At 37.5% G+C, this 16,289-nt stretch overlaps 2 protein-coding genes across 2 annotated transcripts in view; one reads left to right on the top strand and one right to left on the bottom strand.

Annotated features, from left to right (window-relative positions):
* Positions 1-16,289, top strand: part of LOC144636029 (inositol-pentakisphosphate 2-kinase-like) — a 171,069-nt gene that overhangs the window by 128,664 nt on the left and 26,116 nt on the right. The gene's annotated exons all lie outside the window — the stretch shown is intronic.
* The window catches only part of LOC144637140 (uncharacterized), a 45,861-nt gene that overhangs the window by 23,557 nt on the left and 6,015 nt on the right, over positions 1-16,289 (bottom strand). The window contains exon 4 of the mRNA XM_078496284.1: positions 7,134-7,248. Within this exon, the coding sequence (XP_078352410.1) occupies positions 7,134-7,248 (115 nt within the window). The remainder of the gene's footprint in view (positions 1-7,133; positions 7,249-16,289) is intronic.

Here is a 16,289-nt window from a genome sequence, read left to right as displayed (position 1 = left end):
TACTACAACTCTTTATCGGGTAACTACTATTGTCAAGAAAATGATCACAATTTGTTGACCAATGATTGGACAATTGTTTCATACCATTATTGTAATAGCAATTGATGAAGAATTTTAGTACTGACCCAAAGCACAAGGGCTGGGAAACACTGAAACCCATTGTCAGCCACCTTAAACGGAAATATCTCGTTCGCGCTTTAAGTGATCCAAGAAAGCTTCACTCATCCCAGAAATCTATGTATTGCAGTAATTTGTAAATTTTTGGGTGATTATTGAGGATGCTTGGCAGGCGATAGTTTTTTTTTCAAAGGATTAGTAAACTTTAGACAAATAAGAAATATTGAAATTTAATGTGATTTTAAAATAGGACTTTAAAGTTAAAAATTGGTAGACGGACACCAAACAGTCCCCTGAGCTGACAACCTGGAGTGCTCTTGCATGGGGGTCAATTGCAACTGTCTAATGATGTTTCCAGTTTTACTTTCAATCCCTTCTTTAAACCTCTTAAAATTTCATTTAAATTCAGGTAGAACCCCACCTTAAGTTTTATTCTTGTGAGAAAACGAGATAAGTCAAAGATTGCGTGATATAACCAAGCATAGATTTTAATTTTACCTCCCTTTTCCTCTCCTTAGCCTTTCACCCTACCTGTATATAACAAAGAGGCGTTGAAGCTTTCACAAATCAGGTCTGACAGTACGTTTTCAAATGGACGTCCTGACTTGGAAAGTAGGCGGCAGGGTGCAAGCCCCATAGGGGGCATGGCCCCGCCAGAAAAAATTGAAATAAAGATACTTGGAAATGCTCTTTGGGCATTTTTTATTCAATGTTTCTTTACCTTTGCTGCCGTTTTAGTATCCTTTATTCTTGGTTTTTCGTTAGTAGACGTACTAATATGTACCAAGCAATTAGAGCATAAGAGAAATTTGCCTTATTTTTGATCTGCCATATCAAGTACAATATGCCCTTAGCGTATAAACCGCTAATAAAACAGAACACACTTGATAATAATTCTCTAAGGCTTTACACTGTGTAGTACTAACGTACTATAAACGTACTTGATAACAAACACCACGCCGTACTAAGGATATTTACTGTAATCAGCATAGAAAATAATTTCACAATGGTTTGTTACCAAACTTTTTTTACTGTACAGAGGGTCTGTTTATTGACCTGTAACTTGTATACACTCTTTTATATTTAACAATTATTCGCCGAAGGCGAAGTGATTAGATTATGAGCTCGAGATTTCTATCGTGTGATAGTTGATGAGGGCTTCGCCCTCATCAACTATCACACATAGAAATCGAGAGCGAATAATCTAATTGTTTTAGTATAAATCTACTAGACGTTCAAAACTTAACAAAAAGACGGGCTCTCACTTTTATTGAATAATGATAAAAATAGGTCACGCCACACGCGGATAATTGACAACTGCACCACATTGCATTGGCTTCTGTGTGCGCGTTTGCATTTCATTCACGATTTATTGAAACCGTTATTTGCTCGAAACTGGAGTGAAAGCCAAGTTTTTTATTGTAAAATGACGACTGAAAGATGTACTGACGTACAAGGGCCCTTGAAAGTAAAGTTTTTTAAAAATTCGAAAACGTATAACGATTAGAAATTTCTGAAAAGTTAAGCGAGTTGTTCGCAAGGAAGAAACCACATTGCATTATTTAGCTTCTGTGTGCGCCTTTGCATTTCATTCACGATATATTTAAACCGTCATTTGCTCGAAATTGAACGAAAAGCCAGGATTTTCATTGTAAAATGATAATTGAAAGATATACTGACTTACAAAGGCCCTTTGGAAGTCGAGTTGTTTTAAATGTAGGAAACGTGAACGATTAGAAATTTATGAAAAGTTGAACGAGTCGCCTGCAAGGAAAAAAAACTTTGAATTCGCTTTCAATTTTGTTGCTTAATTTATTGATGCATAAAAAAACTTGAAAGTTGAATTTGTTTAGCTCTTCTTTTACTGCTCCTCGATGGGGACGATGAAATTATGTTGGGTTGCAAACCATTTTAAACTTTATTTCCACAAATGTGTCGGTAAAACGCATTTCTGAATGTTATAAAATTATAAAATCGCCCGCTTTTAAAAGCGTAAATGAAAAATAAATGCTTTTCTTACCGTGTAAAATCTTCATTACATATATCGTTACAGTCTCTATCTTCTCCAAAATCGCCTCGAATAGTAAATTATCCAATTACTTCTTCACGGACAATTTAAAAAGCGAAAAAGCGGCGGGCATTCTGTTGACAACCGCACACTGTTTCGCTACTCACTTTCTACAACAGAATAGATAGTGAGTAGTGTAGCCAATCAGAGAACAGCATTCGTGATAGAACGCTAGTAGATTTATACTAATGCGACATAGTCCGAGCTTCTCGACCAATTAGAATTGAATTCACCTCTCGAAATTATACTAAATATATATATAAGAACGTCTTATTTTTTAAACTGATATGAGCCTGAAATGTCCTTAGAATATTCTTATTTTTTAAAATGTGAAAACAAAGTGGTATTGCAGTAAATTCATTCCTTACCGATATCTACATGTTCACGTCACCAATGAGTGATTACAATATTGGTTACAAGTCAGGATTTGAATAAAGATTTATTCATTTAGTACATATATGTGTCTCTCGCAACAAACAGGAAAAAATAAAATTCGTCCTTAACCAAATTTCAGCCTTGGGCGCGTTCTTAGGATGTTCTTAAATTTTGGCCTTTTTTAGCCTCCACGTTCTTTTTAAAAAAGGTTCTTATAATGTGTATTGACAAATTCAGAACGAAACGACGTCTGCCCGCTACCATGATATCAAAGCGCAGCACTTGTTCATGTTGAAAAATTAGAGCGTTCGAAACCATAGCAAGATCGTTTTATAGAGACAGACATTTCACCAGGAAAACTTGCCCCCGCAGACAAAAATCCTAGGTTCGGCCCTGCGAATGCTCCTTCATGTTCCACGCTAGCTCTAAAGATAGACATGAAATTCATCGATCGATTAATGGCTCTCAATGTCCACTTTTTTGGCAGCCGATTACTTTCGACACGTAATTGTCAGCCACATTTTGTTTCTTTGCTTCTTGTTTTTCTTGTCAAACCTCTTAATTTTAAAAGGCCGCCTTTATACGGTCGCCTTTTTACGACCGCCTTGCTCCACTCTTTCTACTATTATAACTGCTGGTCAGCGGAGTTGCAAAAAAATGTTTACAGATGATGTGATGGACCAACCATGTGAGTGAAGCTGGGCTAGCCACTAAACTTCCTGAATTAAAAATTCAGTCGTAACCCTAACCCTAACCCTAACCCCTAAGTTATTCCACCGAGGATGATAATTTTGTCGAAGAACAAGAAGAACTAAATCTTCACGGCAGTAATATTAAAGATTATGAGTACAATGATCAAGATTCTCCTGATCCAGAAAGGCTGCTAAACATTTGTTTTTGTAGCTAGGGAAAAAATAACCTGAGATCATGCCCTCCCTCCCACTCCGGGGAAGGAGGGCATGATACATTTACTTGTCGAATCGTATGTAAAAAAACCGGATTCTGGTTTTTCTTCTGATTGGTCGAGAAACAATACTAAATGAAGCGGTGTGGACTGATTGGCTGTAGTATTTCAACGAGACTTCCGGTCAAAAGCTGGTGCTAATGGCTTAGACGAGGCGTGTTAATTTCGAGGACGATTTTTCTTCTACGTTAGCTGAAGCCCTGACAAATTTCAAGTGTAATTCTCTGAACGCAGAACAGATAGAGTTTTCGACAATGCGTAATTTGTTTTCGTGACGGTGTTTTGGCAGTTCATCGAATGAGTTTCGGGAAAACAAATTCACCAAACAATATTCCAGAGGTGTTGGAATGTTTACAGTGTTTACTTAAAAGCTACACGATGCTATCCGCGCCCATCCTCGGAGACCCAGGGGCAGTTAGTGGGGCGAGGGAAACGCGAAAATGCGGGTAGAAAATAGCGCGAAACTGCGAGGAAAAAAAATCAGCATATAAAAGTTGTATTGACTGAAAGTGCCCCTGGGGAAAGTTTCTTACCAGACCAGTTCAAAAAGCTCTCTGAATACTGCCTTCTGATTGGGCAGAAAAATCTTTTGTATTCCCTTTGTATTATTCTGCCCAATCGGCGACCAGCCTGACTACAGTCCTTTTGGTGTGTTCTCACACGAAATATGTACACAAAGCCAGTTCGCTCGCCATATCTGTCTTGCTTGTTCGCCAAGAATTTGCTCGGGAAGGAAAAGTTTCGGCTAGTGCCTCCTCAACTTGAATGTGAAGTGTCGGGAAAATTTTGTTATCGGGAAATATGACCGTCATTTGAGTGCTACAATTGGTGCTGCACGCATTACACGCGCGCGTAGCTAATCGGTCGATCGACGGAAAAATTTACAAAATGTAAGGTCTTGAAAGTTTGTTTGGAAATAGTTTTTGACTTCCTAAAATCTTTAGCTTAATGTAACTTAAAACACATTGTTATTTTAATTTATTACTATGACATTCGAAGTTATCTTTCTTATTACTATCTTTTCATTAATGTAGATAAGGGATTACCTTTTTGTAACTTTATTTATTTATTTATTTTTTCTTCTTCATTTTCTTCTTCACCTCCCGCCTCGAATAACTAGGCTAATCGCGGGAGGTGAAAAATATTGTAAATAATATGATTGTTTAAATAAATTTTTGTTGTTGCTGTAGTTTCGCTTCCAGCTGCGATCGATCTTCTATTATCTCACCTATAAAAAACTTGGGAATCGCTGCTGCACGATTTGCACGCGTAGCTAGACGGCCGCTTGACACATCTGCCGGGCTTGTTCGTAAAAAAATTACTCTTGTTTGGAAAAGTTTCGCGTTAAGCTGTCATTGCTCTTCCCAGAAAAAATCTGAAAATATCCATTACAGCAGTGCAACTAGCATATCGCACACAAACTTTTAAAACTCGCAAACAGCATGCAAGTGTTACGATACCTGCGATCGACCACAATCTGAAGAATCCGCCGTTTCTCCGCGTGCATGGCCGTCAAACTTTCGACTTTTCAACCAGGAGAGGCACTAGCCGAAACTTATCCTTCCCGAGCAAATTCTTGGCGATCAAGCAAGACAGGTATGGCGAGCGAACTGGCTTTGTGTACATATTTCGTGTGAGAACACACCAAAAGGACTGTAGTCAGGCTGGTCGCCGATTGGGCAGAATAATACAAAGGGAATACAAAAGATTTTTCTGCCCAATCAGAAGGCAGTATTCAGAGAGCTTTTTGAACTGGTCTGGTAAGAAACTTTCCCCAGGGGCACTTTCAGTCAATACAACTTTTATATGCTGATTTTTTTTCCTCGCAGTTTCGCGCTATTTTCTACCCGCATTTTCGCGTTTCCCTCGCCCCACTAACTGCCCCTGGGTCTCCGAGGATGATCCGCGCCGTGAAACAGCTCATCTGTAAATTACTTTTTTGTGAGTTGTAAGGGACGGCGTCTATCGCTGATAAATATATATATTCGCGAGCGTCATTTCTCCCTGCTACTGAAAGCATTTTTATTTTAGCACGGCGAAGTTTTAATACAGGCTGTACATGTATAATTATTCTGCAGACGTTTTTCACGCCTCGTGGAAATCCGAGTCCCGAATTTGCCGCCATCTACAAAGAGTGGTTTGACAGTTCTACGACACCTTAGTTTATTTAAATTTGGGGGCGGTTGGCGGCCGGTTAAATAAATGTATCAGGCGTTCTTTTTCCCTCTCTCATCTTTGCAAGGGAAAAAACGCCTGATCGCAGGTTAGGGAAAAAAGGACACCATAGAGTGCAACAGCAAAACATTTTCGTACGAAAAGTTGCTTTCAGTTGTTTCTCGTGACACTCATCTACTATTTTTTAGGGGCATAATGTAGGTTTTAGAGAGTCAAAGGTAGCAAATGTGAAATCAAAATAATATGCAAAAGTGGCTATCAATCCAGACATGTGCAGTAATTTTCATGACCAAATCAAGAGTGCAGGACACTAAAAACATTGAAGGCAACATGTTGCGTGACACTAACTTAATGTTCTACCACGTTTTAGACATCATTAATATAACAATAGAGTTGATGTTCGCGGGCGTAAATATGTTTTTGGCCCGACTCAGGCTCATTTTAGCCCGAGCCGCAGGCGAGGGCTAAAATGAGCTCTGAGAAGGGCCAAAAACATATTTACGCCCAAGAACATCAACTCTATTACTATTATAATCATTTCAGAGGGCATTAAGTTAAGGAATCAAAAACAGTAAGCGATAACTTGAACACTGCCATTGCGAGTCGGCGTTTTATTTCTGATTGAAAACTAGGTTTAAAAGTTTACAAAACTCGGCAGAAAACCACAAAATTACTCAAAACAATCTTTGCTTGAAAAGGAAATTACAAAATTCTATCGGCAGCAAAGAAATAGTCGTCATTTAGAAGTGTTAAAATTACTTGTGCTGTTAACTGAACTGGTAGTTTGGAATATGCCTAAAATTCAACTGAGCGAGTTTCGCTCGACGAAGACAAACTTACATTCACTTCGCCGCCTGGATTCTTCTTTGAGTTTCTGTAATTCCTCTTCATCTAGCTGAGAAGACTGAAAATTTGCTTTCCCTTTCAGCCCTTCAAACATTTTGTCGTTATAAAGCTCAAAAACAGTTTTGAAGCGTCTCGACTCAAATTAAACGAAGCTTGAAATTATGCCAGCTTGTGCCAGCCAGCAAGAAAACGGCGCGAACAGTTGAATGGTTTTCAGTTCTGATTGGCTGGCTTCGTTTTTTTCTTGTTTCTGATTGGTCCACCACAGCGGGCTAAAATATATTTTAGCCCGCTGATTTCTCCATTTTAGCCTGCAAAATACGCCACAATGCCCGATGAAATGATTATAATAAATAACTTAATTATAAATATGTTGATTGACAGATAGCCTTATGTCTTGTCTGTCACATATCCAAATTTGGCTTTAATATTTCAGATGAAACTGAAGATAGAGCAAATTTTATAAGACTGGTCCAAAATTGAAGAATTTCACAAAAATTAATTTGGACTCTAAAGGGTTAATATTCTACTGAGCAGATGTTCCAGGCTGAAGAATATTAAATACAGTTTGATTTAACATAATTTTACCTTTCTCGCAATATTCTCCAATGAAACTTTTTTCACAAAGGCATTCAAACGTGCCATGTTTGTAGTTCGGCAGACAGGTTCCGCCGTTTTGACACGGCGAGGAAGAACAAGGCGACTGTAGTAAGAAGACATAATTTATCGTTAAAACAATTCTTGGCATATTTATGGAATATTGAAAACAAGGCATCAAAGCACTGGAGAATTTGATTGCTTTCATTCGTAATAATTATATAGGTGAGGTTAACATATCAGAAAACAGACTCTACCATAATGGAAAGGTGATGCGAGCTTTTGTTTTCTTTGAAGTCCTCGACGTTTCTGTACTTATCAGAAGACAGCAACTCACACCAAAGTTTTCCATCGGCTACTTTGGAGGCGGCCAGGTTGACAGAAAGGCACAAAGGATTGTGGAGGCATTTCAAGGTACAATCAAAGTCGTCATGGGCGGTAAATGTTCCAACTCGAGTCAAATTCAAATAATGAAATTCGTCCACTAAAAACAGATGCCATCTAAACGTCTGAGAAGAGACACTCTCGTGTTCCAAATTGATTCCTTCTATGGTGATAACAAGAATAATAACATATCATACATTTTTAACAAAGCCTGTGTTACAAGAATTTCGGCCAATAGCTAGATGTTGTATTGCAGAGGTCACCAATGTTTGGTTTGGTATGAATAGAAGTTTAATTACAGCGGAAGCTCTATCGACTGGGTTTATACGCCTGGAGTTTTGGAGGTCACAGATTCGAATCCCGTGGGGGACTAGCGAGGATTTTTTTATCCTGCGCTCGTGAGATTATGAACATTACGTCTTTCTCAAGTTTTTACTACCGAGCTTAAAATTTAACATCTTTCTTTAAGTTTAATTTTTACCAGCGTTTGCCTTTCCACACTGAAACGCGGACAAAGTTTACAAATTCAGATGACTTCTCAACGTCTCTAAACTCTGCGCCAGGGCGAGAAATTTATTAAAGCCAACATATAAATAAATAAATAAGCTACAAATCGCAAAAGCAAACTTGACACCTAAACGGCAAAGATGGTCTTACACAACAAATAGAACAGAACTTACCTTGAGTTTCCTCCAAGATCAGATTAAAAGCAAGGAATAAAATGGGCCAGTTGAAAAGAGAGAACATGGTCAAAGTAAATTTTAAGCGTGAGAAACGTCCTTATGTCCAACGACAAGCTCTTGCGAAAAAACTCAAACCGTACCAATAAATAAAGAATTTCCGCGTTAGTTTCATCCAATCAGACGCGTTCATTTGACAGTGAGTGGCATAAAAGTGGATGCTAGTTCGTTTTTAAGTCATCCGTTGAAGACGTTCGAACTCAATAAAGAAAATAAACATTCTAGACCGATTTTTGATAAAGGTTCTTAAGGAGGCTCGATGTAGGTTTTTTTTAGCCCTAGGGTGGTCGTTTTGAAAATGAAATTTATCTAGGAAGCCAATCTTCGATTTTTGCAAAAATACACCATAATGATCAAATATAACCAAAGTTTAATTTTTTACTAATTACTTAGTCACAAAGGTCACCATAGCAACGATTGTCGCTTTCTTTTGTTTTCAAACAAGCCTATTTTTCTCGAAATTAAGATTGACTCTTGGTATTTATTTTTTGATATGTTAAAGTATAGTATATTGACTAACTGAAGACGAAATTTTAGAAAAATCTGTAAGAGCGTTTTCAAGTAAATCAAGAATGAATTTTTCAGAAAATGCGCGTTTTGATGTGAAATAGGTGCATTCAAACTTGTTGTGATTACCAATATTCGATCCCTTGTGTTCTTCAATTCGTTGGTAATCACCTCAAGGAACAACACGATATGGCCCCAGATGACATTGTGCAGTTTTTTAAAGTTTAAAAAAGTGTCAGAGCAAGATTGACTACCTTATTTTTGAAATGTTTTTCATCAAAGAACTGAAACCAACTCAACAAACAATGCGGTTCCATCTGCGCAAAATTATTTGCTTAGGTCGGTCTTAATTATTTTTATTGTTTCCGTAGTTTTTAAGTCTTTCTTTTTTCCTTTTTTACTTCATAAATATTTTGTCACTTATTTTTAAATATTTTATTGCATTTCAGCGTTCGTGACATTTTTGCCTGTTTTACTATTTTAATATATTTATGCTAATTTCGTATTTTACTCGCACTTGAAAATGACCTCGAAGAGGTCGAAACGTCGTGACTTTATAGCGTTAAGAGTTTTATAACAAAATCAATGTGTAACAAATAACTCATTAAAATGATCGCGGAATAAAAAGCGCTCGATAATTTTTTTTAAACTTAGCACTCAGGAAGAAAAATCAGTATATTATCAAAATGATTGAAAAGTTATAAGGCAGTCAATTTTAATACACAAAACACAGCAAGATTTGGGCAAAATTTGGGTTGGGAAATGGGGTTCATACGCCCCCTTTAGGACCCTCTTAAAATGCACGAAATGATGTCTCTATGTCCGCTTTTGTAAATTTGCATTATCTATAATCTCCTTTTTGCTTCTGCAAGTTATTAACGCTCGAGACGTCAGCTTTCTAAAGTCACTACCGCTGTTTATTTGCCTTTATTAACTGCAAGTTGATAATTATAAATAGCTAAGCAAACAAGAATTTTCGGATCGAGCAGTCAAGATTCAAGCTCTGCCGGGGTCACTGTGTTCTTTTTTTTAAAATATATATTTTTTATAAATTATTATTCGGCATAGATACATGAATACATGAATGTTTTGCAGGACACTTTATTCCCAGATTGCCTTTCTCCACCCAGCAGCAAAAAAGGGTGCCAGCGAATCGGTTGAAGCAGCTTGAAAGAATGCTGCGGGCTGGGATGAGTAATCTGTGATGGACTAGCCCTAAAGGGTACTCGTTGTAATGGACAATACGTGGAGACTCCGACCGAAGAAAGGGGTGAATTTTCAGGCTGAAGGTATATCGAAGGGTTGGGATTTCACGAATTGGAGAATAGTCACTCAGGTTTTTTAAAGGGGTCTTGTAAAACACTTTCGAACAGTTGCATCGAATAGTTGTCTCACTTATTCTGTGAACGAGGTTGATTATTCAAGTGAAAAAAATTTAGAAAAGAGACGCAGTATCATTGCTGTAGGTATGTTACAGGTTTATGTTCCATCGAGGGAAAATGAAAGGGTAAGGACCTCGGGGTGGAGCTCCACAAATAAAATATCAGCTTTCGCCCGCCGGCCCGTTGGCTGTATTTGGATTCTTTAACAAATCTCAGGAAAGCACATAACAAGTGTAATTTGCTGGCCAATAGGGAAAAACTGTGCCCGAGGTTTTGAGGACGGGCCGAGGGCCGTGCTCAAGACCGAGGGCACTTGTTTTAGACCCCTTTCCTGATAATTATTGCACAGTCCCTCAATGGGATTTACTTAGGCGCGGTTCCCATAGTGGCTTTGTAGCTAAGATGGTAGAGCAGTGGTCGAGGGTCCAAATCCCACCTGGGCCGCGGCAGTTTTTCAGTGGTCAGGATTTTAAGTGTAGCATTTTAATGTATTTAATTCCTCAATAAATCCATCATAAAAAACGTAAAATAATCCACATGTTCACGACACACTCGAATCTACTCATTTCCGACGTACAAACAGCAAAGCGCAGACGGTGACACCAAAAAGAACAACACAATTAAGTGGCAGTTTCTCTTAAAGCGGTCCATCGCATTTCGGCTCGGGAAAAAGTTTCCCCTCAAACTTTGCCCAGTGAACTATCTTAGGTTGTAAGTAAATGCAACGACTTTAGTTTTTGGAAATACGTTAAAATATATTTTTTAGAGCTCTCAACAGTGAAGGCTGCAAAAGGCCTCATTTTGAGCTTGGCCAGAACGAAAAATTGCATGAGTTGACGAGCTCGCCGCTCAAAAACAACCAAACGCACCAAATTATTATTATTATTCCTAAGTTAAGTGGTCCTTCAAAGGTTGCAAACGCATGTTAATTTTGATATATTTTGATTTACGGGTCCGTGAAAATTTAAATATTAGCAAACCGTTAGATCGCTTTTTGTAAACATGCAAAACTATGATGTCTTCGCCGGCCTTTATTTCACGAGTCCAGACCAGACCATTCTAAATTCCAACTGAATCCTGCTATACAGATGTTAGGAAGCATAGAAATATAAAAATACCTTGCACTTTTTATCTTCCTTTGCCACAGCGACTTCGAACATTTCGTGCTTATGCGAGTATTTCATACACATTATGCAAATGAGCTTACTAAAAGAAAAGCCAATAGAACCGTTTTTATTGATAGATTCCACCATTCTAAGTCAAAAATATAAGACAGCCCACACAAACAAAGCTTGTAAAACGATCTAAATGGCTAAAATTCGCGAATTAATGAGTATTGATCTTTGCATGCTTTTAGAGGAATGTGGCAGATAGTATGCAAATTACGTTGTCTGCTAAGCTTGGTCCGGTTTCAAGAAACCTTGCGAATTATTTCGATCTCGCTGTTTTCTGTTGATAAGATTACAAACAATCATGTGCTATGCAAAATATGTAGGCGTTTAGGAATAAAAAATTCGAAGGTCCACTCAGTTTTAATTGGTTTAACAGGACACAGTGATGTTTTGTAAGTTCAATTATGTTTAGACTGTATTTCAGACGCTTTCCTCTCATCGGGCACTCTTATGCGACCAAGGAAGGCCTCTAAAATTCAGGCAAAATTTTGTTCAGTTGCCTTTTACATTGCAACTTTAGTTTAGCTTACTTGCTTGGGCAACATTCATTACTTTCTGAGGACCGTAAAATTAACCCTTAAGCTTGGGACCCTAGAATGAACTGCTTGCACGGGAAAAATAGTTTGGCCGTCATAACTTGATTTTCATATTTTACATTTTCCTATGAACTCGTCGTATTGTTTTGTTATATTTTTATAATGACTATATTGGTTATTTTGTGTTAATTGCTAGAAAAAATTACGTAATTAATGTCAGGAACAGTTTTCATTATAAAATTAAACTTGAACTTGGACTTATACTGACAGTTGTGTGTCATTAGTATTTAGTATTTATTAGTATTCAGCCAAAGTATTATTATTATTGTTTTTCAACAAATAAGATTTTAAAAAAATTATTATTTCGAAGCAAGCTTTTGCGTCTACTGTCGCGCACAAAAATTTGTGGCGATTCATTGTGTATTTCAGGTTTCTTTAGCTTGGTGCAATGCACTGTTCAACAGAAAGCCACCTCGCGTCCATCCATTTGTCTCGAGAGAATAAAGCAGAAAGGAAACTAATCTTGGATAGGGCTGGCTTAGTCCACTGTCGAACAAATGTGTTGTCCGTATGTGCCACGCATAGCTACACCTGTGGAAAGGTCTGGCGCCATAGAACAGCATGCCTGTATTCCGCGCACCAAGAACGTCCAAGTAAGTCAAGAAATGCCCTTGCAGGGCTATCCATTGAATGTACGCTAGCCGGCCTAGTTCAAATCAGTTCAGATGCGTACAAGCAATAAAAACACACAGCTTCACTAACATTAGAAAGTTATAGAAGAAAAATGCTTTTTTTTTTCTTGTTGGAGCAATTTTTCTAAAGGCATTAATGTAATGGGCTCACTGGTCTCAAGGAGCTTCGTTGCGGCGTTATGCTGATGATACGACAACGTATGCATCAGATACGAACACTGCAGCTTTAGAGCTGTCTCTTAACCAAGATCTGCAGAAGCTTTCATCTTGGTTTTCTTCAAACCACTTGTCAATTAATCATAACAAAACACAAGCCATGTTTTTGGGAAAATCCTCTGACCAGCCTGTTTTTTATAAAGGACTCCCTGAAGATGCTTGGTGTTCTCATCGACAATAAACTGTCCTTTAAGGAACACATATCAGCCGTTCTAAGGAAAGTGTATGCCAAAATTGGAGCCTTGAGGCGACTAAAAAGATTGGTGCCTGCCGATATTGTTCTTTTGCTGTATAAAGCTTACATCCTACCCCACATGGAATACTGCAGTCCACTTTTATTGGGAATTAACAAAACGTTAATCAATAAACTTGAATCCGCTAACTATTATTCTTTGAAAACCCTTCTGAATGCCGGAAATAGCTTAGAATATAATTCTATTTTGTCTATAGCAAGCATGCAATCACTCGAACATAGAAGGTACGATCAATCACTCACCTTGCTTTTTAGATGTAGCTGGTTAGCTGGTTAGCTGGTTAGCTCAGTTGGTAGAGCACCGGACTGCTGTGCGGGAGGTCGTGGGTTCGAACCCCAGACCGGACCAACACTCAGGGTCTTAAAATAACTGAGGAGAATGTACTGCCTTTGTAATTACATCTGCAAATGGTTAGACATTCTAGTCTTCTCGGAAAAGGACGATAAACCGTAGGTCCCGTCTCCTGTATCTTCAGTCTTATAACAGGGGACGTTAAAGAACCCACACACTATTCGCAAAGAGTAGGGCACGAAGTTCCCGGTGTTGTTGTCTGGCCTTTGTGTAGTAAATTACAGTATGTGTACAGCGCATTTGAACATTATATATGAAAAATGCGCTATATAAATTGATTATCATTATCATTAATGGACCGAGTTACATCTCCGACTTATTTGAACATCGCAATTCTCATTACCTACGGAACAGTGGCTTAAATCTTGTTCGACCATCCTACAACAATCGCTTCTACCACAACTCTTTTACCTACAAATTAACTCACTTATGGAACCAGCTCCCGTCTTACGTTAGACAATCTAGTAACTTGAGAGACTTTCCAAAACAATTGAAAACATTTGACTTTTTTAATTTAAAGGCTAGTTGCAAATGTAACTATTGTATTTGATAGATTTTAGCGACTTATTTTTAGCATAATTATCATTTTTCAAGTTTTTAATTCTGGGTGTAACATTTAGTGTGGGTGGGTTAAAGCATTTTTACATTTTACAATTTTTACTCATAAGATATTGTAATCTAGCTATTTTTAAATTTTTAATTATTTTTATTATTTTTTACTTATACTAGTTTCTATTGTTTTTATAATGTATTTTAATTATTGCCATGCGCTTTTAAAATGAGCCTCTGGCTCGGATATAGAGGGCAACCTCATCCCGCGCCATGACATTAATAAATTGATTGATTGATTGATTGATTGATTGATTGATTGATTGATTGATTGATTGAAGCACTTAAATTTGACGACAAACTAAAACAGTGCCAAGGCTGCATTCATTAAAAACTAGGAAGGGCGTAGGGAATTAGAGGGAATAGGTATTTTTCTGTCCTCTTGAAGGGGGATGTTTATTCTCTAACATTATTACTATTGCTATTCACTATTACCTTTCTTATTACTATTATTCTTTTTTTTTTCTTTAATGCAGATGAGTTATTCCATTTTGCAAATTTATTTATTTACTTATTTTTCTTCTTCTTCATTTTCTTCTTCACCTCCCGCCTCGAATAGCTAGGCTAATTGCGGGAGGTGTAAGACATTGTATATGATATGATTGTGTAAACTTAAGTTTTGTTGTTGTTGTTGTTGTTGTTGTGGCTGTAATGTCTATTTTTAGTGTTACTGTAGGATATACAAGAAGGCAAAAAAGCATTTTATTTGCTTGAGACTCGCGCCTTCTCTTCGTTTTTCGGGAGAGTTCCTGTGCTGTTGCACGGAAAGAGTTCAATTGTTGGGCTTAAGAGAAACAAACCATGACAGGGTTCTCACCGTTAGCCCACCAATTTATCAAACAGGGGAAAAGGAGCCTGAAAAAATTTCGGTTCAAACCCGTAATCTCCGTGAATACCGATTCGATGTTTCATCATCTGAGTTATGAAGCCACACATTGTGAGCAAGGTCATTTTAGGCGTTTAGTCTATCTCTCCCATGAAGGAGATGACAGAATAATTAAAATTATTTGCACGGCGGCGAGAAACAAACATTGTCACGATCCTCGCCGTGAGCTCACCAATGTAGAACCACGTAGCAAGTGTGAATTGAAAGGTACCGATATTTCATCATGTCATACACTGAATGAATTAATACTGAAAACTGGCTAGGAAGTAAAAAATGAGGGGCACTTACGACTTTTGCACTTCACGATTGCGTCCGGAAAACAAAACGTGTTTATTATAATTCTTTACCTTTCACTGAGTACAGTTTCCACCTGCCAGAATAAAAGGTAGCGAAGCTCTTTACTTTTAAAAATATAAGGTAATTAAATTAAAAAGGTCATGAGTTGTTGATTTCAATGTGCATCGTTGCATTCTAATAAAACTAAACTTATCTTCAACTTAGCTAAAATAAAAGGCAACTGAGCACAACTGAATTTACAAAGGCCACAAATTGTCTATTTCATTCTTAAAACGGGACCAAGCTTTGCAGAAAGCGCAATCCATGCAATTTGCATAATATTCGCCACATTTTCCCCCGAAGCATAAAAAGATTAACACTGGAAATTCAACAATTGTAGCCATTTGAATCATTTTACAAGTTTCATTTGGCCGATAAGAGGAAGACGTCTAACATAATTGAATTTGCAAAGCCCACAAATTGTCGATTTCAAAGGTACATCACTGCGTCCTGTATATAGTTAAAACTGAATGGAACTTCGATTTTTTGTAGCTAAACGCCTACAGATTTTGCATCGCACATGATTGTTTGTAATCTTATCAACAGAAAACAGCGAGATCGAAATAATTCGCAAGGTTTCTTGAAACCGGACCAAGCTTAGCAGACAACGTAATTTGCATACTATCTGCCACATTCCTTTAAAAGCATGCAAAGATCAATACTCATTAATTCGCGAATTTTAGCCATTTAGATCGTTTAACAAGCTTTGTATGTGTGGGCTGTCTTATATTTTTGACTAAGAATGGTGAAATCTATCATGAAAACGGTTCTATTAGCTTTTCTTTTAGTAAGCTCATTTGCATAATGTGTATGAAATACTCGCATAAGCACGAAATGTTCGAAATCGCTGTGGCAAAGGAAGATAAAAAGTGCAAGGTATTTTTATATTTCTATGCTTCCTAACATCTGTATAGTAGGATTCAGTTGGAATTTAGAATGGTCTTGTCTGGACTCGTGAAATAAAGGCTGGCGAAGACATCATAGTTTTGCATGTTTACAAAAAGCGATCTAACGGTTTGCTAATATTTAAATTTTCACGGACCCGTAAATCAAAATATATCAAAATTAACATACGTTTGCAA

The sequence above is a fragment of the Oculina patagonica genome, chromosome 13 (genome assembly GCF_052425735.1).
Source record: "Oculina patagonica isolate OP01 chromosome 13, crgOcupat, whole genome shotgun sequence".
NCBI classification, from domain to species: domain Eukaryota; kingdom Metazoa; phylum Cnidaria; class Anthozoa; order Scleractinia; family Oculinidae; genus Oculina; species Oculina patagonica.
This window is presented reverse-complemented; position numbering and strand designations above follow the sequence as displayed.